This window comes from Manihot esculenta, chromosome 15 (assembly GCF_001659605.2).
Source record: "Manihot esculenta cultivar AM560-2 chromosome 15, M.esculenta_v8, whole genome shotgun sequence".
NCBI classification, from domain to species: domain Eukaryota; kingdom Viridiplantae; phylum Streptophyta; class Magnoliopsida; order Malpighiales; family Euphorbiaceae; genus Manihot; species Manihot esculenta.
The window spans coordinates 3,042,788-3,067,048 of NC_035175.2; the positions used below are offsets into that span (position 1 = coordinate 3,042,788).

General features: G+C 40.3%; 1 protein-coding gene across 1 annotated transcript; it reads left to right on the forward strand.

Moving 5' to 3' along the window:
- Positions 1-18,907: 18,907 nt before the first annotated feature.
- Positions 18,908-24,097, forward strand: LOC110601727 (1-aminocyclopropane-1-carboxylate oxidase homolog 11). Its single transcript, XM_043950946.1, has 6 exons — positions 18,908-19,568; positions 19,868-20,189; positions 20,272-20,510; positions 22,799-23,149; positions 23,226-23,547; positions 23,650-24,097. Exons 1-6 carry the CDS (start codon positions 19,027-19,029, stop codon positions 23,896-23,898), a joined length of 2,025 nt encoding a protein of 674 aa, XP_043806881.1. The 5' UTR covers positions 18,908-19,026; the 3' UTR covers positions 23,899-24,097.
- The last annotated feature ends 164 nt before the right edge of the window (positions 24,098-24,261 follow it).

A 24,261-nucleotide genomic window follows, 5' to 3' on the forward strand; every position in this document is an offset into this window, starting at 1 on the left:
TTTAAGAATGCACTAAAGGGAGAGTTAAAAGAACTATCAGTAATTAGAAATGTGAATTTTTAGTAGTCGGAACTCTGTTACTTTCGAAGAAAGAGTGTAAGAATTTTGTGTTATATTTTAGGCCAATAAAATATGATTACGCTACTTTTATGTAATTATTTAGAAATTTGATGTAATTTATGTAATTTATAGCAATATCTGATAGTAAAATTATTTATATTATTATTATATTATATTATTTTATAAAATAATATTTTTCTCCTATAAATTTATTCTGCTTATTAAAAAATAAAATATTTCTTTTAAAATTTTAAATTTAAAATAATAATTAAATATAAATTCATACACTAGATATCAAACTCAATTAAACAAAAAAATTAGAAATTTTATTATTAATTATCATATATTATTCATATACAATAATAAATTTTATTTGAGGAACTATATTTTTCAAAAAATAAAATTTATTAAACTTTAACAGCGATGAAATGACAGTGACGATAATAATGTTAATATAAGAGGAGAATTATGTGTTTTACCATAATACTTTTCATTGTATGATAATTTTTTGAATTGTAAAATTTAGTATATAAATTATATTAGGTAAATATTGTTTTCTAATAGTACGAATAAATTTCATTATTAATGAAGAATGTAAGGATCTTTTCAAAACATATAGATGATTTATTATCCAATTTCAGTCTAATCAATTGAGTTAGTATCGAGGGTTATACAATTATACATCCCATACTAAATACTAAGAAAATATGGAATAAGAAAATTTTCAATATACGAGTCATTTAAAAATAATAGAGAGAGTTGGATAAAAAAAATACATAGAATAGAGACTGTACTAATAGATTTTCTATAAAATGGATAATAAATATTAGAAATGAAGAGAATAAAAATTATTATAATTATTAATATAATAAATTAATAATTTAATTATTTAATAATTATAACACTTAATTTAGAGTATTAGAATTATACTTTTATTTTTTATTATACTTTATTATTTATATTTATTACTTTTTTATAGTTATTTAAATTAAATAAAATTTAATTTGATAATATTTTATACTATTAATTCTTTAATTATTTTATATTTTTATCACTGTTAATATTTTTTATAATAATTTTAATTGATTATATATATTTATTCTATATAATTATTCACGTCTAATATTTATAATTAAATTATATTAACTATGATTTTATAAAATTATCAAATAAATAAACAATAATTCTATAAAATAGTAAAAACTTTTTATACAATTTTTTGTTATAGAATCCTTGCTATATTGTAAAAGTATTTTTTTTATTATTCAAACACCTTTTTATATAATGTTTACTTAATTTTTATAAATATATTTTTAATATTTTATTTATTATTAAATTAAAAAAATATAGCAAAGTTTTTTAATAAAAAAATATAATAAATTTTTTATTATAATATTAATAATATAATATATTAAAAAAATAATAGAATATCAAAAGATTATATAATATTAACAATAAATATAATAAAAATTGTATTTATTATATTATAAAGCAGTAAAAAATTAAAAAGTTATATATTAATAGTAATTAAAAAAATAATAAATTATATTTATTATACGTACATTAATTTTTATTTTATATAAAAATAAAATTAAAAATATAAAAAAATTATGAATATATATCATAAATATATAAGATTAATTATATTATTTGTCAATTTTTTGATATTTATCCATCTCTTGTCAATCTATTTTAAAGTTTAATTATATATATAGAGAAATAAATTTACTAATTATATATAGAAATATAATTAAAAAAATATATTATAAATTTAAATATATTATTTTTTATATTTTATAGTTAGAAATATAGATATGTATTAATTTTTTATTGATTATTTTAAAGATATAGTTAGTTTTTAATTTTAAAACTTTTAAATATAAATTAATATACTATATTAAAAATATTATAAGAAATTAAAAAGTTATTTAAAAGTTATATATAAATTATAATAATAAAAATAATAAATGTAATTTATTATAGATACATTAATTTATGTTATTATTAAATATGAAAATATAATTTAAAAATAAAAATAAAATATATTAAATATACTACCTAATACAAATATATAAATTTAAATATACCATTTAATATAAATATATAAATTTAAATATATCACCGATTAACAATAGCGATTATTGATATAATTATCAAATATTTTGCATTTGTAATAAACTCAGCTTTCTACTTTTCTTTTTAAGAAAATAATTTTCTTTTTTTTTTTATCAAGATTAAAAGAGTTTAGTAAATAGGTACAGTTTGCAAAATTCATCACATAATTTCTCATGATTGAGCTGGGAGAGGGAAAAAAAAAAAAAAAGAAAACGGAGAATGGAAAGGAAGAAAATAATATAATTCTTTCTGATGTTCTGAAATTCAGTGAGAAGTAGATTCAAGGTGTACTTTAGTAAGTTTGGTTTGGCGTGTTTCTCCTTTGCTTCCTTTATTCAATTTTCCTTTTGTCTTTCAGTGATGTGTAATCTTTGTCATGCGTTTGTACTCTCCTGTCATAGTTACGTTGGTCGTATGTACGAATATATCGTATCCTTTTCCATCGTCAGACAGCCATTTAATTACATCCGGAGGCTTGAGGACATGATCATGGAGGCTACGGGGTTTGTTATCTCACGGGATCGAGGGATGAATAGGGTCAGGCCTCCTGCGCATAGGCTCAAGCCCGATCCAACTCATCAATGCGAGTTCTGGATTTATACGTGAGACATGTCTAACTGTTGGGTCTTAATAGAATTGGGGCTTGGCCTTTTCAGCAAGGGCCTAGGTTGAGCTCGGGTGCCTAGGGCCTGGTTATCATCACTTGATGTCCTGAGATTGAGTGAGGGGTAGCCTTAAAGTGTGTTTTGGTAAGTTTAGTCTGGTGTGTCTCTCTCTTGCTTCCTTTATTCCTTTTCCCTTTTGTCTTTTAGTGATGCCTAACTACCGTCCTGTATTTGTATCCTCCTGCCACAGTCATGCTGGCCGTATGTATGGATGTATTGTGTCCTTTCTCATCGTCAAATGACCATTTAATTCCATCCGACACCATGTGTACACGATCTCTGGCGTCATGGGGCCAGAGGGATGAACAGGGTCAAGCTTCATGCGCGTAGGTCAAGCCTAGTCTGGCTAATCAACGCGAGTTCTAGGCTTATACATGAGGCATGCCTAACTGTTGGGTCTTATTAGAGTTGAGACTTGGCCTTTCCAGCACGGGTCTAGTTTGAGCTAGGGTGTCCAGGGCCTTGTTATCATCAAGTGCTCCTTTACCTGCTCATTAATTATTTCATGATTAATGAGGAGGTAAATCTCGAAATCCAATTATTACTGTACGGCTCTAAGAGAGTTCTTGTTAAAACGTCTCCTCTTCGCCTTTACCCATTTCAAACTTGCGCTTTTGATTTCACTTGCTGCTTTGCCTCTTACGCTGCTTCTGCTATCTTTCCCTTTCTCTTCCCAGTGATTTTTGCCTTTTTGATTCGAGGTATATTCTACTCTTCTCATAGCTTCTTCCAAAATTTCTGACGTAGTGGGTCTGATGTCCTCCATCACCCCTTCCTCTCTTTCTCATTACTTCTCCAGCGACTATTCTGACACTACCATCTATAGGATTAGGACACCCCTTCCTAATGAAAGGATCATTCTCCCCTACCCACTGCCGGCGGGTCTGATAGACGTTCAATAAGGGTGCAATCTTGTTTTTTTGTCAAACAACGCGATTTTAGGCTGACCTTTCCTTTTAATCCTTTTTTCATTGAGGACTTTCGTCATTTTAGGGTGACTCTTCAGATGTTGTCCCCTAATTTCATCTTGTTCATGTGCTGTTTCAAGTCTGTTTGCCTATGCTAGGGTTTTGCTCCTTTTATTGAACTATTCTGCATCTTTTTTCGACTCGTTAGGTCTACCCATGGATTCTACTATTTTGGTTCTCAGGCTAGATTGTCTATATTTGATGGGTATAAAGACTCAATAAAAAGCTGGGCTGAGGTTTTTATTGTCGTCAAGCTAAAAGAGAGCTCATGATCAATTGGGATGTCGACCTCTCCCGGGTGGAGGTCTCCCAAGGCTGTAATGACTTTTCTAGATTAAGGCTAGTGGATCAAGTTTGCCTTCTCTGACTGACCTCTGTAAAGAAGAAGTATGATGTCAAGAAATGTATGTTTATGTCTAACCTGCGGAACTATCAGGAAGCTGGCATTCTTTTCTGGTATTCTTTTCCTTTATGCTTTCCTTTTATTGTTTCGGGTTCTAACTAAATTGGCATTTTCTTTTCAGCTTCCGCGTTATTAATGGACTCCATCAAGCTCCCAAAGAATTTTACTTTGTCCTGGGAGAGCATGAAGGCGACTTTGGCTACTTTTAAGGCCAACAAGACTGTAGCCAATGTGACTCAGGAGGTCTTCCAGGCCGCAGATCCTACTTCTGTAGCTCATCGCTCTGTCCTTGCCCCTACGCCTTCTCTAGATTTGGTGCCCGTGGCAAAGGGCTCTCGCTCCGTCGCCTTGAGAACATCAGTCCTCTCTAAAGCGCCGACTTCTGCGAATACTCCTTCTCCTCCTAAGGAAAACCCTAAGGAGCCCATCACGCTCAGTGAGTCAGCTGGGAGAAGCTCAGAAGAGGGCACCAAAACTGCTCCCCTGAATGTCCTACCTATCCGGGTCGTAGGAACTGTCATGATTGGGGGGGCTGCCAAACGGGGCCGGACTTCTGAACATGCAACCGAAGGTAGGGCTGCTAAGCGCACCCGAAACTTGGGACCTGTCAAGGCAGCCCTTTCTCCCCTTATTGATAAAGGGAAACAAGGTGGTGGAGCACCTATCATCTACCCCAGACAACTAGTTGTTGAATACCACCAAGGTGACTGCTGAGTCCATGCCGGCCTCTGCAGTCAGGATGCTGTTCGAGAGGATGTTTGGGGGGGTCCTGGATGCTTCTAATCCCCACTTCCTAGCCCTCGTCAACCATCTAGCCTGCTTCACGAAGTAAGGCGGCCTTCAGCTCGCATTCCCTGGAGGACCTTAGGGACAACTTGAGAGAGATGTTCCTCACGGTAAGTTATTTGCCCTTTTTAGAGTATTTTTAATCTTTTAGCTTTGTTAACCTCGCTTTTGCTTTTCTATGGTAGCCTTTTGGCATGTTCATGGAAATCAACGCCCGAAACTGGTCCTTCTAGAGTTCGGTGGAACAGCGTATCACTAAGAAATGCCGGGATGAGAATATAGTTACCACTGGTGAGGCCCACGGGCACATTATCGAGTTTCGAGGGCAAATCGAGGACCTCACCAAGTAGTTGGGGGAGATGAGGGAGGAGGTCACCAGGGCTTCCTAACAAGCTCTTGCAGCAGAGTCTCAACAAGATGAAGCCTTTGCACAATTGGCCGCCTTGGAGGAGATCTGCCGTTAGCATGATGAGGCCGGGGCCCAACATGAAGAGGCTTTGGATCGTGCCGCTGTCCTTCAGCAAGAGCTCAACAATTATATTGAGGAGTTAAGGGGCATGACTTCGGCGGTGGAGGAGTCCCGACTTCAGCAGTAGCAACTCCACCAAAAGATTTCTACCCTGGAGGAGAGGTGTACTTTGTTGTTGAGGGATACCTGGACTACAAAGGACAGAGTCCAGCAGGCCTGCGAAGAGCATTTACAAGAGTACAAGGACTCTACAAAATTGAAGGACAAAATCCAACAAGCCTATGAAGCGCGGCTAGAGGAGTATAAGTCCTCAGCAGAGCTAAAGAAGAGGGTATACAAAAAGGCCTTCCGCATGTTCACTTCAGGCTTCAACCAGAGTCTTAAAGCAGCTCAGGATGACCCCTCCAATCCATTGGCGGACCTGCGAGCCCCTGAACTCGAATCTGAAGATGAAGAGGTCCGCTACTGAGAGGATGACAATCCCTTGTCCAAGAACCTTCCTCTGTTGCCCTTTGGATTGCAGGGGGGTGATTATGTAAATAATAACCTTGTAAACGATTTAGTCAGTTCTGCTCCTCCTTCCCCTATTGGTTCTATAACCTCACTCCAATAACTAGTTGAATTAATAAAATTTTAAGTTTTTTTGTTATTTTCCATTCGTTCACCTTTCTTTTTCTGTCTATTTAAATTTTATTTATGTTTTCATACTAAGATTATTTTTATGTGTGTTGTCTGTGTCGAGTTAATTACTCGTCTAACATTTTGCTTGTAAAGCACCTAACTTGTTATATTTTGTACTTTGTTTATCAAATGTGTTAATGTCTCACGCCTTTTATTCCCCTAGAGCCTTTAGCTGGCTAGACTTTTGTTTGTTATTGTCTCTAGTTTTTCTCCAAGTTGTACCTTTTACTTACTCGTATTTTGCGAATTCATTTTGGAGTTAGTAACATGCCTTAATTTGATTTTGATTTTGCCTTGGCTTTACTTCTCTTTGAATCTTAAGGGTGCTTGAGTTCTTTTTCTAAGTCAGCGCTATGCCTTAGTCTTAGTTTATTGTGAGCCGAGCTCTTTTGTGAGATCAAAATCAAGCTTTAGCCTTGTTTCCTTATGGACTATGCTCTTTTGTGAGGTCGAAATCAGGCTTTTTTTATTTCTTTTTAGGCTTTAGGGGTGTCGAGGTTTTTTGTGAGGTAAGAACCACGCTTTCTTTATTTCTTTTTAGGTTTTCGGGGTGCCGAGCTCTTTTTCAAGGTTGCACCATGCCTTAACTTTATTTTCATTTGGGCCTTGTAGATGTCGAGGTCTTTTCTTGAGGTTGGCATTGTGCCTCTATTTCATTTCTTTTGGCATATAGCCTTGCTAGAGTGGGCCTTCAGCATTATCTCCGTCTCCTCAACCGGTTTTGTGATGCCGGTGGTCTTATTTTCGAGATCGGTCACCTATCTCATTGAGGGATTCGTCTTCCTAATTGGTTTTGTGGTGCTGGCAGTCTATTTTTGAGACCGATCACTCATTTCATTGGGGTCTTTGTAATACCCGGCTAGACTCCGGTATCGGAATTCCTACCGTCCGGTGGGACCTCGGATGTCGGAAACCTCTAGAAGGGTAAAAGTATGTTGTTGTGAAATATTTTCATGTTTTTAATGATTTTTAAGTATGAAATTTAATGAGTTTTTACATGAAAAGTCTTTGGAGGAAAACCCAGGTTCGGCCGCCGAAAGTCAAGTTCGGCCGCCGAACATGCATGCGTTTTGGAGGCACGTTAGGCCCCCGAAAGCATGAGTGAGGGAAGTCCAGGTTCGGCCGCCGAACCTCATGTTCGGCCGCCGAACATGGCATGCATGCGGAGGCACATTCGGCCCCCGAACGTGGTCTGACCAGCCACTATAAAAGGGTCCCTTAGCCGAAAACGGGCGAGCTTTTTCCCCATTTTCGGCCAAGGTGAGCTTTCTGCCGTCTCTCACCCATTTTTGATGTTCTTCCTCTAAATCTTCAAGATTTTCACTTGTTTTCCCTTGGTTTTGAAGATTTAAGCTTTTGAAACAAGTTTTGGAGCTTTGGGAACTCAGGAGCTCATTTTCGTGGATCTCCAAGTTTAGGTCGTCTCCCTCTCGATCTTCAAGAGGTAAGAGCCGATCTTAAGCTCCTTATGTGTTTTAACTAAGTTTTATGCAAGACCTATGGGTAGAAATGCATGTTAGGGTATATGTTGAGTTTATGGGTTTTGATGCTTTGATGAACAATGTAGCTTGTTTATGTGTTATTGGAAGTGTTGTAGATGGGGTATATGATAGTTTGAGACCCCTAGGTGTAATGTATGTGAGGTATGCATGTTTTAGAACTAGTTTTTACAGGATTTGAGCTTGGGAGGCAAAGTGTGCATAGAGGAGCTGAGTTTCTGCCCTTCGGGAGAAGCTCAGGTTCGGCCGCCGAAGTGACTTTCGGCCGCCGAACCCTCTTTTGTGGAGGCAGCATTCGGCTGCCGAAGTTGCCCCCGAAAAGAGACTTTCGTCTCTGTCTGGGACTTTCGGCCGCCGAAGGTGCCGCCGAAAGTGTACTGTTCAGCCATTTCATGCATATTTCTATGTGATGTTTTCATGATGTTCTAGGGGGTTTTTGGGGAGTATTTATGAGTCATGTTTATGTATGTTCGGTCCCTCATTTGAGTCCACCTGTGTAGGTTCGGACCCGAGAAATCAGGGACCCCAGCAGTGAGATAGCTGCTTCAGAGTCTGTAGAGCTTCAGCCAGAGGTGAGTGGAATGAACCTTAAGTTTTTAATTAAATGAAATACAACTTTTTTGGAGCATGTTCATGCATCATATATGCCATGCGATATTCTAGGTTGTTTGCATTAGTATTCACGAATATGTTGCATTGCATAATATGATGTGGATGCGGATGGGTTATTGGATGATCCTCTAGTCCTCCTATGGTATGATATGAGGATGACACGGTACGGATTACCAGTGAGGCCCATTCTACGCCCCTGGACTATGTTAAGAGAAAGACCAGTGAGGCCCATTCTACGCCCCTGGCATATTGGAATGTTATGTTATGTTATGTATGTAAGAGAAAGACCAGTGAGGCCCATTCTACGCCCCTGGCACGATTGGACTATGTTGAGGACTATAGGTGACAATACCATCCTTATGTGATATGTTTGTGATGTGTTGCATTTCATGGGAGCATGAAATATTTTAATATATGTTTTCTCTATTCTGCTCACTGGGCTTTATAGCTCACCCCTCTCCCCTAACCCCAGATGTGCAGGTACAGGGTAGATCAGGAGATTAGCCAGAGTATGGAAGCTATGTTTATGTAATAGTTAGATTGTGGACATGACAACTGTATTATGATGTAATGTAGAAGAGTTTTAAGTTATGATTATGTAATTTGAATATTGAGGATAGAGTTGTGCTTGACCAATACAGATTGTTAATCCCACTTGCATGTACATGGTCTTTATGATATGAGATATGAGGTTATGTTTCTACCAAGCTTATGTATGATGAGTTACCCCATTGGAGCATTTGATGAGGGCTCCAGTGGAGGTTTATGAGATGTTTATGTTTATGTACAGGTTGAGCTTGGTTGTTTTATGAGAATGTTTACAGGTTTATGAGTTTTGTTGATCATGTATGGGATTTACAGGTTTACAGGATATATGTCAGGCTTGCTACGGGTCCCGGCGGCCTTACGCCGATCTGGATCCTAGCGCCGGTAGCGGTCCGGATTTCCGGGCTATTACAGAATGGTATCAGAGCCCTAGGTTCACATGATCGGACCTAGAGTGTCGGGCTCATAGATGTTCTAGAAGGTCAAGCACAATAGGAAAGGTCATGTCCACTAGGATAGGATGTGGAGTCCTGTCTTACATGATGATGTGATATGCCATGATTATATGCATGTGCATAAATGATATGCTATGCTATGTGATGTTTGTGATGAGGGTTCATGTGTGCCCACATGAACCATATGATGCTGATGTTTGTGCTATGTGTGGTTTTTTCAGAAAACAGGATGAGAGGAACTCGTCGATCTGCACGATTGACTGGAGTGCCACCTGAGGATGAGGGCATGAGCGCCCGTCCTCCAGCGTTGCCTAGGGCAATGTCTAGCAGGTCCAGCAGGGACCGAGCAATGAGAGACCCTAGAAGGTCTTTGGATTTGGACAGAAGCAGATCTGTGAGGGAAACAGTACAAGGGAGAATGTCAGTGGATGTGGAGGACAGTATGGATGTAGAGCAGAGGAGGGATGGCAGTTTGGGGATGAGTATGTCAGAGGAAGGCATGGGAGAGTCCCAAGGAGGCACTCAGGCCTCGGGTTTTGTTCAGCCACCTCATTACCCACCTTTCTCACAGAATCCCGGGTATTCGATGGGAGGTACATCGGATTACCCTAGTTTCACCCCTTATCCCACACAGATGCCATACTCACCATACTACCCACCGTACTCTCAGTACCCAATGTATCCACCTCCACCCTACTATCCAAATCCAGCAAACCCTACCTCAGAAAATGTTGCACCACCTCCACCACCTACAGAACCAGCAGCCCCAATTACTCAACCTCCTAACCCTAGCTCATCCAGAGGGAGCAAGGTCAAGATGACCGACTACATGAAGCTGGGTGCTCCCCAATATGATAGTGGTGATGACCCATTTGTGTATCTGGAAAGGGTCAAAATGATAACAGACGAGATAGGGGCGGATGACAGTAGAGCCATTCAGATGGCTGGGTTCACCCTAAAATGCAAGAAGGCCCGTGAGTGGTTCAAGAACTACATCAAACCGAGGGTGGACAGTCTTCCATGGGAGGATTTCGCAAATGAGTTTGCAGGATGGGCTTTCCCTGATAGTTCAAGGGAATTGAAGATGATAGAATTCGAGCAGTTGAGGCAAACTGATGACATGAGTGTAGATGAATATACTGACAGGTTTATGGAGTTGCTGCCATTTGCTGGGCAGAACCTTGATACAGATCAGAAGAAGTCAAGGAGGTATATCATGAAGCTCCATCCCAGGTATTCCTCCTTGGTACAGTCAGCAGATAGAGAGAGTTTCCATGCCATAGTGGATATGGCTAGGAGAATGGAGGCTAGTGCTATCATCGAGGGAAATGTCAAACAGACAGCAGCACAGCCTTCCGGTTCCAAAACCCCAGGTAGGGGAAAAGTGGATCCTTCTTCTTTAAGTTCAAGTAGTAAGAGGTGGAGCAGTACCACCAAGAAGCAGAAGAAGAACAAGTTCTGGAGCAAGATCAAGTCAGGTCTGGGATTAGGAAGTGGCTCGAGCTCAGGAGCAGACAATGTAGCATGTGTGAAGTGTGGTAAGCCACACAGGGGAGTGTGCCTCTATGGGTCCAGAGCCTGCTTCAGATGTGGGCAAGAGGGACATATGGCTCGGGATTGTCCTAGAGCAGCTGTTATGGCACAGTCCCAGCAGACAGGTTCAGGCAGTGTAGCTCAGCCAGTAGCTCCAGCACCAACTCAAGCCAGTGGCAGAGGTAGAGGGAGAGGAGCAGCCTCTTCTTCAGCGGGCTTCAGAGGTGAAGGTCCGTCAGCTCCAGCAAGGATCTTCACAATGACACAGCAAGAGGCTAACACATCCAACACCGTGGTGGCAGGTAATCTCATCATTGGTTGTTCTGATGTGTATGTATTGATGGACCCTGGTGCATCTCATTCTTTTATTGCTCCGAGGGCCGTAGAGAGGTTGGGATTGATGACTTCGGGGTTAGAGTGTCCTCTCTGGGTCAGTGGACCCAAGTGTGATCCATCAGTGGCAGAGTCAGTCTGCCAATATAGTCCAGTGTTTGTTGAGGGAAGATGCATGTCCGCCGACCTTGTGGTTCTAGAGTTGACAGATTTTGACGTCATTCTAGGGATGGACTGGTTATCTACCCATGGTGCTACCTTGGATTGCAGGGACAAGGTAGTCAGGTTCAGAGGTCAGGATGGATCAGAGGTAGTCTTCAGAGGAGACAGGAGGGGTACACCTAGAGGTTTGATCTCATCTCTTCAGGCCCGTAGGTTGCTTAGGAAGGGATGTCAGGGGTATTTGGCTCATGTGAGAGAGCTAGATAGTCAGATTAGAGAGCCCGCCGCAGTGCCAGTGGTTAATGAGTTTTTAGATGTGTTTCCAGACGAGCTTCCAGGTTTACCACCTGCTAGGGAGATAGAGTTCGAGATAGAGTTAATGCCTGGAACGAGACCGATCTCTATCCCTCCCTACAGGATGGCCCCAGCTGAGTTGAAAGAGTTGAAAGAACAGTTGCAAGATCTGGTAGATAAGGGCTTCATCCGACCGAGTACCTCACCTTGGGGTGCTCCAGTGCTGTTTGTAAGAAAGAAGGATGGATCCCTCAGACTTTGTATCGACTACAGACAGTTGAACAAAGTCACTACCAAGAACAAGTACCCATTGCCAAGGATCGACGATCTATTCGACCAGCTAGCAGGAGCGGGTTGTTTCTCCAAGATAGATCTGAGATCAGGGTACCATCAGCTGAGAATAAGGGAAGAAGACACACCAAAGACAGCTTTCAGGACCAGATATGGGCATTTTGAGTTCCTTGTGATGCCGTTCGGGTTAACCAACGCCCCTGCAGCATTCATGGATCTCATGAATAGAGTGTTTAGCCAGTACCTGGACCACTTTGTTATTGTCTTCATAGATGATATCTTAGTGTATTCCAGAAATGCAGAGGAGCATGCCCATCATCTGAGGATAGTTCTACAGACCTTGAGGGAACATGGCTTGTATGCCAAGTTCTCCAAGTGTGAGTTCTGGTTGAGGAGCATCTCATTCTTGGGGCATGTAGTGTCAGAGAATGGAATAGAGGTAGACCCCAAGAAAGTGGAGGCTGTGACTAACTGGCCTAGACCCACCACAGTGACTGAGATCAGAAGTTTCTTGGGTTTGGCTGGTTATTACAGGAGGTTCGTTCAGGACTTCTCAAAGATTGCAGCTCCTCTAACCAGATTGACCAGAAAGAACCAGAGGTTCGTATGGACCGACCAGTGTGAAGAGAGTTTCGAAGAGCTTAAGAAGAGGTTGACTTCAGCACCGGTGTTAGCTCTGCCAACTAGCAATGAGGACTTCACAGTGTTCTGTGATGCATCCAGAGTAGGTTTGGGTTGTGTGTTGATGCAGAATGGCAAGGTGATCGCTTATGCTTCTAGACAGCTGAAGAGGCATGAGCTGAATTACCCCACACACGATCTTGAGATGGCAGCAGTCATCTTTGCACTTAAGATGTGGAGGCATTACCTCTATGGGGTAAAATGTGAGATCTTCACAGATCATAAGAGCCTGCAGCACATCTTGAGTCAGAGAGATTTGAATTTGAGACAGAGGAGATGGGTAGAACTGCTGAGTGACTATGATTGCAAGATTCAGTACCATCCGGGTAAGGCGAATGTTGTGGCAGACGCCCTAAGCCGGAAATCACTTGGCAGTTTATCCCACATCACGGCGGAGAGAAGACCGGTGGTGAAGGAGTTTTACGAGCTCATGAATGAAGGTCTACAGTTGGAGTTGTCTGGTACAGGTACTTTGATCGCACAGATGAAGGTGATACCCGTGTTTCTGGAGCAGGTGGCTCAGAAACAGCATGAGGACCCAGAGTTAGTGAAGATTGCCAGGACTGTTCAGTCGGGCAAAGATAATGAGTTCAGATTTGACAGTAAGGGAATCCTCCGCTATGGGAGCAGATTATGTGTACCAGATGACATAGGGCTTAAGGGAGACATTATGAGAGAAGCTCATAATGCAAGATACAGCGTTCACCCCAGAGCCACCAAGATGTATCAAGATTTAAAGAAGGTTTATTGGTGGCCAGCGATGAAGAAAGAAGTGGCACAGTTTGTGTCCGCCTGCGAAGTATGTCAGAGGGTGAAGCTGGAACATCAGAAGCCGGCTGGAATGCTTAACCCGCTACCTATTCCAGAGTGGAAATGGGAGAATATAGCTATGGACTTCGTAGTGGGGTTACCGGCAGCGTCCAACAGATTGGACTCCATATGGGTGATTGTGGACAGACTCACCAAATCTGCTCACTTCATCCCTGTCAGGAGTGGCTATTCTGTGGACAAGTTAGCGCAGGTGTATGTAAACGAGATTGTCAGACTGCATGGGGTTCCCGTTTCTATAGTGTCAGATAGAGGGCCCCAGTTCACCTCCAGGTTTTGGCGGAGTCTGCAGGATGCCATGGGTACCAGGTTGGATTTTAGCACTGCCTTCCATCCACAGACTGACGGACAGTCAGAAAGGACCATCCAGACAATAGAGGATATGCTCAGAATGTGTGTGCTAGATTTTGGCGGTTCTTGGAGGCAGCATCTACCTCTGGTGGAGTTTGCCTACAATAACAGCTATCATGCTAGCATAGGGATGGCTCCATATGAAGCTTTGTATGGGAGGAAGTGCCGATCACCTATCTGCTGGGAGGAAGTAGGAGAGAGGACTCTTGCGGGTCCGGAGTTAGTAGAGCTTACCAGCAGGGTGGTACCCATAATCAGAGAGAGGATCAAGACTGCTGCGAGTCGGCAGAAGAGTTATGCAGATATCCGCAGAAGACAGCTAGAGTTTCAGGAGGGGGATTTGGTTTTGCTCAAGGTGTCTCCTATGAAAGGAGTGGTTCGGTTCGGAAAGAAGGGTAAGTTAGCTCCACGGTACATCGGTCCTTTCGAGGTGCTTCAGAGGGTCGGTAATGTGTCGTACAAGCTAGACTTGCCTGCATCTATGGACAGAATCCATCCGGTTTTCCATGTTTCCATGTTAAGAAAGTACGTGTCAGATCCGAGCAAGGTTCTTAGTGAGCCTGATGTAGAGATCCAAGAGGATCTCACCTATGTAGAGCAGCCAGTGCGGATTCTTGACACTCAGATCAGAAAGTTGAGAAACAAGGAAATCCCAATGGTGAAAGTCCTTTGGAACCACCACAACATAGAAGAATGCACTTGGGAGACACGGGAGTCCATGCTCCAGCAATATCCCCACCTCTTTTAAGGTTAGTCCCTATGTGTTTTATATGTATGTTATGTTGTTTTACTATGCATGTACTAGTCGAGGAACATTCGGGGACGAATGTTCTTAAGGGGGGGAGAATGTAATACCCGGCTAGACTCCGGTATCGGAATTCCTACCGTCCGGTGGGACCTCGGATGTCGGAAACCTCTAAAAGGGTAAAAGTATGTTGTTGTGAAATATTTTCATGTTTTTAATGATTTTTAAGTATGAAATTTAATGAGTTTTTACATGAAAAGTCTTTGGAGGAAAACCCAGGTTCGGCCGCCGAAAGTCAAGTTCGGCCGCCGAACATGCATGCGTTTTGGAGGCACGTTAGGCCCCCGAAAGCATGAGTGAGGGAAGTCCAGGTTCGGCCGCCGAACCTCATGTTCGGCCGCCGAACATGGCATGCATGCGGAGGCACATTCGGCCCCCGAACGTGGTCTGGCCAGCCACTATAAAAGGGTCCCTTAGCCGAAAACGGGCGAGCTTTTTCCCCATTTTCGGCCAAGGTGAGCTTTCCGCCGTCTCTCACCCATTTTTGATGTTCTTCCTCTAAATCTTCAAGATTTTCACTTGTTTTCCCTTGGTTTTGAAGATTTAAGCTTTTGAAACAAGTTTTGGAGCTTTGGGAACTCAGGAGCTCATTTTCGTGGATCTCCAAGTTTAGGTCGTCTCCCTCTCGATCTTCAAGAGGTAAGAGCCGATCTTAAGCTCCTTATGTGTTTTAACTAAGTTTTATGCAAGACCTATGGGTAGAAATGCATGTTAGGGTATATGTTGAGTTTATGGGTTTTGATGCTTTGATGAACAATGTAGCTTGTTTATGTGTTATTGGAAGTGTTGTAGATGGGGTATATGATAGTTTGAGACCCCTAGGTGTAATGTATGTGAGGTATGCATGTTTTAGAACTAGTTTTTACAGGATTTGAGCTTGGGAGGCAAAGTGTGCATAGAGGAGCTGAGTTTCTGCCCTTCGGGAGAAGCTCAGGTTCGGCCGCCGAAGTGACTTTCGGCCGCCGAACCCTCTTTTGTGGAGGCAGCATTCGGCTGCCGAAGTTGCCCCCGAAAAGAGACTTTCGTCTCTGTCTGGGACTTTCGGCCGCCGAAGGTGCCGCCGAAAGTGCCTGACTTTCGGATCTGTCCAGGACTTTCGGCCGCCGAAGGTGCCGCCGAAAGTGTACTGTTCAGCCATTTCATGCATATTTCTATGTGATGTTTTCATGATGTTCTAGGGGGTTTTTGGGGAGTATTTATGAGTCATGTTTATGTATGTTCGGTCCCTCATTTGAGTCCACCTGTGTAGGTTCGGACCCGAGAAATCAGGGACCCCAGCAGTGAGATAGCTGCTTCAGAGTCTGTAGAGCTTCAGCCAGAGGTGAGTGGAATGAACCTTAAGTTTTTAATTAAATGAAATACAACTTTTTTGGAGCATGTTCATGCATCATATATGCCATGCGATATTCTAGGTTGTTTGCATTAGTATTCACGAATATGTTGCATTGCATAATATGATGTGGATGCGGATGGGTTATTGGATGATCCTCTAGTCCTCCTATGGTATGATATGAGGATGACACGGTACGGATTACCAGTGAGGCCCATTCTACGCCCCTGGACTATGTTAAGAGAAAGACCAGTGAGGCCCATTCTACGCCCCTGGCATATTGGAATGTTATGTTATGTTATGTATGTAAGAGAAAGACCAGTGAGGCCCATTCTACGCCCCTGGCACGATTGGACTATGTTGAGGACTATAGGTGACAATACCATCCTTATGTGATATGTTTGTGATGTGTTGCATTTCATGGGAGCATGAAATATTTTAATATATGTTTTCTCTATTCTGCTCACTGGGCTTTATAGCTCACCCCTCTCCCCTAACCCCAGATGTGCAGGTACAGGGTAGATCAGGAGATTAGCCAGAGTATGGAAGCTATGTTTATGTAATAGTTAGATTGTGGACATGACAACTGTATTATGATGTAATGTAGAAGAGTTTTAAGTTATGATTATGTAATTTGAATATTGAGGATAGAGTTGTGCTTGACCAATACAGATTGTTAATCCCACTTGCATGTACATGGTCTTTATGATATGAGATATGAGGTTATGTTTCTACCAAGCTTATGTATGATGAGTTACCCCATTGGAGCATTTGATGAGGGCTCCAGTGGAGGTTTATGAGATGTTTATGTTTATGTACAGGTTGAGCTTGGTTGTTTTATGAGAATGTTTACAGGTTTATGAGTTTTGTTGATCATGTATGGGATTTACAGGTTTACAGGATATATGTCAGGCTTGCTACGGGTCCCGGCGGCCTTACGCCGATCTGGATCCTAGCGCCGGTAGCGGTCCGGATTTCCGGGCTGTTACAGTCTTCATCTCCTTAACTGGTTTTATAGTGTTGGCAGTCTTTTTTCTGAGATCGGTCACCTACCTTATTGAGGGTTTTGTCTTCCCAATCAATTTTGTGGTGCCAGCGGTCCATTTTCGAGACCGGTCACTCACCTTTTATCTCCTCAACCAGTTTTGTGGTATCGTCGGTCTTATTTACGAGACCGGTCACCTACCTCATTGAGATCTTCATCTTTTCAGCCGGTTTTGTGGTGCCGATAGTCCATTTCCGAGACCAGCCACTCACCTCATTGGGGTTTTCATCTCCTCAACCGGTTTTGTGGTGCCAGCGGTCTTATTTTCTAGACCGATTACCTACCTTATTGAGGGCTTCATATTTCCAAATGGTTTTATAGTGCCGGCGGTCCATTTTTGAGACTGGTCACCCACCTCATTGGGGTCTTCATTTTTTCAACCGGTTTTATGGTGCCGGTAGTTTTATTTCCAAGACTGGTCACCTACCTCCTTGAGGGCTTCTTCTTCCTAACCGGTTTTGTGGTGCTAGCGGTCCATTTTCGAGACCAGTCACCCACCTCATTGGAGTCTTCATCTCCTCAACCAGTTTTGTGGTGTGGACGGTCTTATTTTCGAGAATGGTCACCTACCTTATTGAGAGTTTCGTCTTTCCAACCGGTTTTGTAGTGCTGGCGGTCTATTTCCGAGATCGATCACCCATCTTATTGCAGTTTTCATCTCCTTAATCAGTTTTGTAGTGCCGACAGTCTTATTTTTGAGACCAGTCACCTACCTCATTGAGGGTTTCATATTCTCAACCGGTTTTGTGGTGCCAGCGGTCCATTTTCGAGATCGGTTATCCACCTCATTGAGGTCTTCATCTCCTCAACTGGTTTTGTGGTGCCGGTGGTCTAATTTCTAAGACTGGTCACCTACCTCATTGAGGGCTTCGTCTTCCCAATCGGTTTTGTAGTGCCGACGGTTTATTTCTGAGATTGGTCACCAACCTCATTGAGGTCTGCATTTCCTCAACCGATTTTGTAGTGCCAATGATCTTATTTCTGAGATCGGTCACCTACTTTATTGAGGACTTCGTCTTCCCAATCAGTTTTGGGTGCCGGCAATCCATTTCTGAGATCGATGAGGGATAGGCTCAAGGTGATCCAGTGAGGGGTAGACTCAAGGTGTATTTTGGTAAATTTAGTTTGGTATGTCTCTCTCTTGCTTCCTTTATTCATTTTCCCTTTATTCATTTTTCCTTTTTTCTTTTAGTGACGCGTAACTGTCGTCCTGCATTTGTACCCTCCTGTTACAGTCACGCTGGTCATACATACAGATATACTGTGTTATTTTTTATCGTCAAGCGGCTATTTAATTTCATCCGGCACTATGTGAATACGATCTCAAGTATCACGGGATTTGTTACCTCACAGGGCCACATGAATGAACAGGATTAGGCCTCCTGCGCGTAGACTCGATCCTGGTCCAGCTCGTCAAAGTGAGTTTTGAGCTTATATGTGAGATAGACCTACTTGTTGGGTCTTAATAGAGATGATATTTGACTTATCTGATCTAACCTAAACTAGAATATTCAAGACTCAATTATTATCAATCTCGATTTTAATTCACATCATGAAAAAGTTCTGTAACATTTTAATTTTTAGAGAAATAATATTTTTATTATTATTGAAATAAAAGTAAAATTTATCAAAGTCTAAAAAGTAACTTTACTACTAAGACTTAATGATGTTTTAAAAAAATTTAGGTATAAAATGAAGTTTGAAAATTAAAAAACTGGAGTGAAAGTTTAGAAAAGTTTAGATGATTAAACTGTAATTTTGTAATTAAAAATAAAATAAAGAGGCATTGGCTAAGGCGGTGGAGTGGTTTCTCAAAGTAGTTTATAAACAAAGTGGCAGAAAGGGAAGATGACAGCATTTTGCTCGACAAAAAGAGTAAATTTAGCTAATTTTTCACCACCATTCTTTTAATATATTTAGATATATACGTGTAGAAGTTACTTTTTAATTGGATAAATTTTTAAATATTATTCTACTTTCAAGGTGACTCACATGTAAGGCTTTTTTTTTATTATTATTTTTCTTTTCCTTATCATTGAAGAATCATCTTGAAGCAACAAAACTCATCCCCAATTTCACCACCGATCAATCAACTCACATCTCTATCAAAACTTATGAAAAAGAAAATGAGTATGATAGGCACCGGAGATTTCTCAGCCAAACTGGATCCTGAAAGAATGAAAGAACTGAAGGCGTTTGATGACACAAATGCTGGTGTCAAAGGACTTGTAGATGCCAAGCTTGCTACTATCCCCAAAATATTTGTGCGACCACCGGAGGAGCTGGCTGAGGAGTTGAAATCCGGTCAGACTGATTACAAAGTTCCTATTATTGATTTAAGTGACATCCATAAAGGCAATTTTTCTAAGGAGATTATCGAGGAAGTAAGGTTTGCATCAGAGAAGTGGGGCTTTTTCCAAGTGGTTAATCATGGAATTCCTTCAACTGTGCTTGATGAGATGATTGATGGGGTCCGCCTGTTTAACGAAGAAGAGCTTCAAGTGAAGAAGAAGTTTTATTCTCGTGATCACTTGAAAAAAGTGAGATTCAACTCTAATTATGATCTGTATAAATCAAGGTTTGCGAATTGGAGGGACACATTGACCATTTCTGTGCCTCATCAACTTGACCCTGAAGAATTGCCAGCTACTTGCAGGTACATAATAGCTGAATTACCTGCGCTTTATTTTTTGTTCTTTTATCTGCAATTTTGTTGATTAAGTGGAAAAATCCTTCTTAACCAATTGTCTTATTCCTTGTTCCTCTGTTGCTTTACTTTGTTTTGCTGGTTATCTTACTAGGACACATTAGATTCCAGTATGTTTAACTATGGCAAGCCTGTCATAAAGACCTTTTAAAGATTTTCAGGCAACATTTTCTTTCTTTAAGAAGTGAAAACTATGATTATCGTTCTTTGTTCAAAAAAACTATGATTGGCTGCTTTTATTATACCAGGAAAGCAACGTTGGAGTATATTAAACATATAAAAATATTAGGAGAACATTTGTTTGAGTTACTATCAGAGGCGCTCGGCCTAAAAGTAGACCACTTGAGGAAACTGGGCTGTGCTGACGGCTCCACCATTGTCTGCCACTATTATCCGGCATGTCCTAACCCAGAGCTGACTTTAGGAGCAAGCAAACACTCGGATCCTGGAACCCTGACTGTACTCCTGCAAAGCCAAATCTGTAGCCTCCAGGTCCTTCATGAAGGTGAATGGGTTAATGTACACCCCATTCCAGGAGCCCTGGTAATAAACATTGGAGACCTTCTTCAGGTTTGTACTGGGTGGTTAATTAAACCCCTTGTTATCTTTGTACTACAATTTTCTTCTAATATTTTAGCTGCTACCATGGCAGATTATATCGAATGACAGACTTAAAAGCGTAGAGCACAGAGTAATCGCCAGGCATGAAGGACCCAGGATTTCTGTGGCGTGTTTTTTCACTGGAAGTAGCTCCATGATGTACAGCCCAATTAAGGAGTTGACATCAGAGAATGACCCAGCTAGGTATAGAGAAGTCGTGTTGAGTGAATATATTTCCAGATTTATGTCTCTGTCACTTGATGATAAGTCTAGTCTTGACCACTACAAGCAATGATGGTACCAATTGTTGGAGTTGACGATTTTTTTGTGAATATTAAGTGAAAAAAATACATGTGCAAATAAATGATATATGGTGCAAGTGTGGCAATTCCTTGGCATATAAAAGGGAAGAGTTGTTGCAAAGAATTTAGAGTGTGCTGGACCAGTGTGTGTTTGTGTGTGGATTATGCAGTGAGTGAGCCCATGGGAGAACATGAAGGGGAAAAAAAAAGAAGAGATGTTCCTGTATTTATATTGCTTTTAAGTGTTGAAATTTGTGTTTCTCTCCATCTTCAATCTCTCTTTCTCTTTCGTTGTGTTATTGAGAATTTAAAAAAAAAAAAAAAAAAAAAAAACTTTTTTCAGCTCACCCTTCTCTTTTTCTTCCAACATGGTATCAAAGCTTGAGCCTGCATTTTCCAGCACCAATTCTAAGGTGACTCTTCCATTGAAACACAAATTATGATAGGAGTAATATTGAAGTTGGAAACATCGCTATATTACAATAATTTTGACAGTAACAGAAATTGACCCTTGCTGTTTGTAGGCCACACAGATTCCAATCTAGGACTGCCACAGAAGCATTGCTGTTTTGGTCCTTGTCTGAACTATGTTGTCGATGTCTAACATAATATCCAATTACTCATTTGGCATAGACAAGGTAGCATAGTTCACGTTCGACAATTCCCATGGTTCAAAAGTTAATTAATCACTGATTGTAAATTCTTTTTCTTTTTTTTTTCTCCTTGTGGCCATATTCATTGATTATTCCAGAATGGCCTTTGAAATTTTAATATTCATCCGGACGGTGTGTTAAACCAAAGGGTCTTCTACACATATGCATGTATGAACTAATGGCTTAATTAACTACTACGTGGAGGTAGACTGGTAGGCTCATTAATTATATGTTTTAGAGGTAAAACTCTGATGAGAAGAGAATCTCAAAGGATTTCTACAGTTTATATATTGGTTCTGGTAAATATGAACTTTATCAAGTTGGAGATTTTCTCAAAACCGTTCATCTTATTACCTTAATTTCATATTCTATACATAAGCAATTGAGTCATTTTTATGTTACTATTTTTAGGTTCATGCATTCCTTTAAAAGGAAAAGTTCATGCACTATACTGTTGAGTTTTAACTGTATAATTTTCATAATACTCTCGATAGCATAATATAAAAGTTTCTATATTATTTAAGCCATTTGATTTCTCTGGCATGATAATGATAAATTTATCAACATACAGGTAAGTTGTGACGTGGTAATATTATAATCATTTTCAACGTAAAAGAATACATATAAGCTGAAAGTGCATCAACTTGATTCAAATGATTAGGCAGGTAATTTGAGCTTTTGGAATGAATCATATTAACTAACAGATTCTTGGGTGTTTAAAAAAATGGCGAAAAATTCCTAGGAACTTGGGAACAAGAAAAAATGGCGTTTAGCCTGGAACAGACAGAATCTGAATGTCATTGAATCATAGCCGAGGAGCATTATATATTATGATTCAGTTTCTTGGGCGGCTTTTGACATAGTACTGAATCCACCCCGGCCCTTGATTCTAATTAACATGGATGTGGAGAATCGCTTAGCTTTTCAACCTCCTTTTAGCCTCTCATTTATTCTTTACGAGTAACGATATAGATGGCTTATATTCTAACCTTTATTCCAAAATCGATTACTAAAATCAGCGAGATTCACATGCAAATCAATACAAATAATTCCAATTGTTAAATAATTAATCGTTCAACTTTTACTGCTGGTTAGCCAACTATGCAGTATACTTCCTCTAAGCCTTCGTTGTTTTTGTTTTTTTGATAAAATCCTTGCGGAATGGTAATAGTATTCTTTCGAGTGTTTACCCTGCTTTTAAAAGTATTTCAGCCTTTGTACTTTTGAGGGACAGTGACAAGATATGGTAATTGGTTGTTTACTTAAAACGCTTCTCATTTGATGAACTTCGGAAATACAGCTACAAGGAAACGTAAATATTAAATTAATTGTACAAGACAAAATTGAAAATTTAACTAGTTTTATGGGTAGAGCCTATAAATTTGCCTTTGTACAATGGAATCGCCTTCAAACTTAATCCAAATAAAACTACACAAGTGAAGGAAATGGAGATCACAGGCAACGGTAAAATGGAATTTGATTATGATCGCAGGGGAGAGCTCAAAGCTTTTGATGACACAAAACTAGGTGTCCAAGGGCTTGTGCAGGCTGGTGTAGCAAATATCCCTAGGATGTTCATTCGATCACCCGATGAGCTTTCGGAGGAGCTCCATCATTCCTCAACCACACACATTGGTCTACCGGTTATTGATCTTGGTAGCCTTTCCACCGATGGACGCCGGAAGATTGTTGATCAATTCCGGAGTGCATCGGAGGAGTGGGGATTTTTTCAAGTGATAAATCATGGGATACCCTCAGGTGTACTAAATAACATGATAAATGCTGTAAGAAAATTTAATGAGCTGGATATTGATGTCAAGAAAGAGTTTTATTCACGCGATACGAGCAAAAGAGTGAGATTCAACAGCAACCATGATCTGTTTCAATCTCAAAGAGCTGACTGGAGAGACACATTTTCTGTTTCCTTGCTTAGATCAGACCATCTTGACCCGGCAGAGTTGCCTGCCATATGCAGGTCGTATTCTTGTGCATTCATAATTTCATATAATTGACATTATTATTTATTGTTATTATTTCGTTTGCATTTACAGAGATGAAGCTGTGGAGTTCATAGATCAAATTGGAAAAATTGCAGACACGCTTTTCGAATTACTGTCGGAAGCTCTTGGTCTGAAACCCGACCACCTGAAATCTATAGAGTGTAACAAAGGTCGATCTCTTGTATGTCACTATTATCCAGCATGTCCTGAACCAGAATTGGCCATGGGAGTTACCCAGCACACTGATAACACATTCCTGACGGTTCTTGTAGAAGATGAGACAGGAGGTCTCCAAGTGCTTCACGACAACCACTGGATTGATGTTCAACCTATTGCAGGAGGCTTAGTAGTAAACATCGGAGACCTTCTCCAAGTACATATATATTTCTGCCCTTTGCTCTTAACTATTTATACCAATAATTCTCGTATTATCCATTTTGGATCTGATTAATGATACCTTATAAATTTGGATTAGATTGTATCGAATGACAAGTTCAAGAGCAATGTGCACAGAGTGGTTCCTAGTCGCCTTCCAAGAATTTCAGCGATAGGATTTTTCGCAGGACGTGTTGCTCCACCAGCAAGGCTCTATGGTCCAATCAAAGAACTGCTATCGGAAGAAAATCCACCAAAATATAAGGAGGTCCTAGTCAGTGAATACGTTGCAAGATTCTTCAACAAAAGACTCCATGAGAAGCCAAGCCTTGAAGATTATAGACTCTAAAGCTGCCAATTGTAGTAACCAGCAGGGAATAAAACTCTACAGTGACACTAATAAAAGTGAGCTGTAGATGGAGGAACGCCATGCATCCATATATCATTTCATGCTGTAGCGACACGGACCCATGAAGTGTTGCAATTAATTAATGAAGGATTTGTGATTTATGGGTTTTTCTAATTAAAAACCTGCGTAAATTAATAATATTTTGCATTTCCACTGCATCCTAATTGACGTATTTACTGGGTACTTTGAATTATAAAAAAAAAAAAAAGAAAAAAAAGAAAAGGGAGAAACCACCAAATTAATGATGGGTCTTGGGGCACTGTTTGACAGGGACCTACAAATAGAAGATGCTTTGTGGTGAGC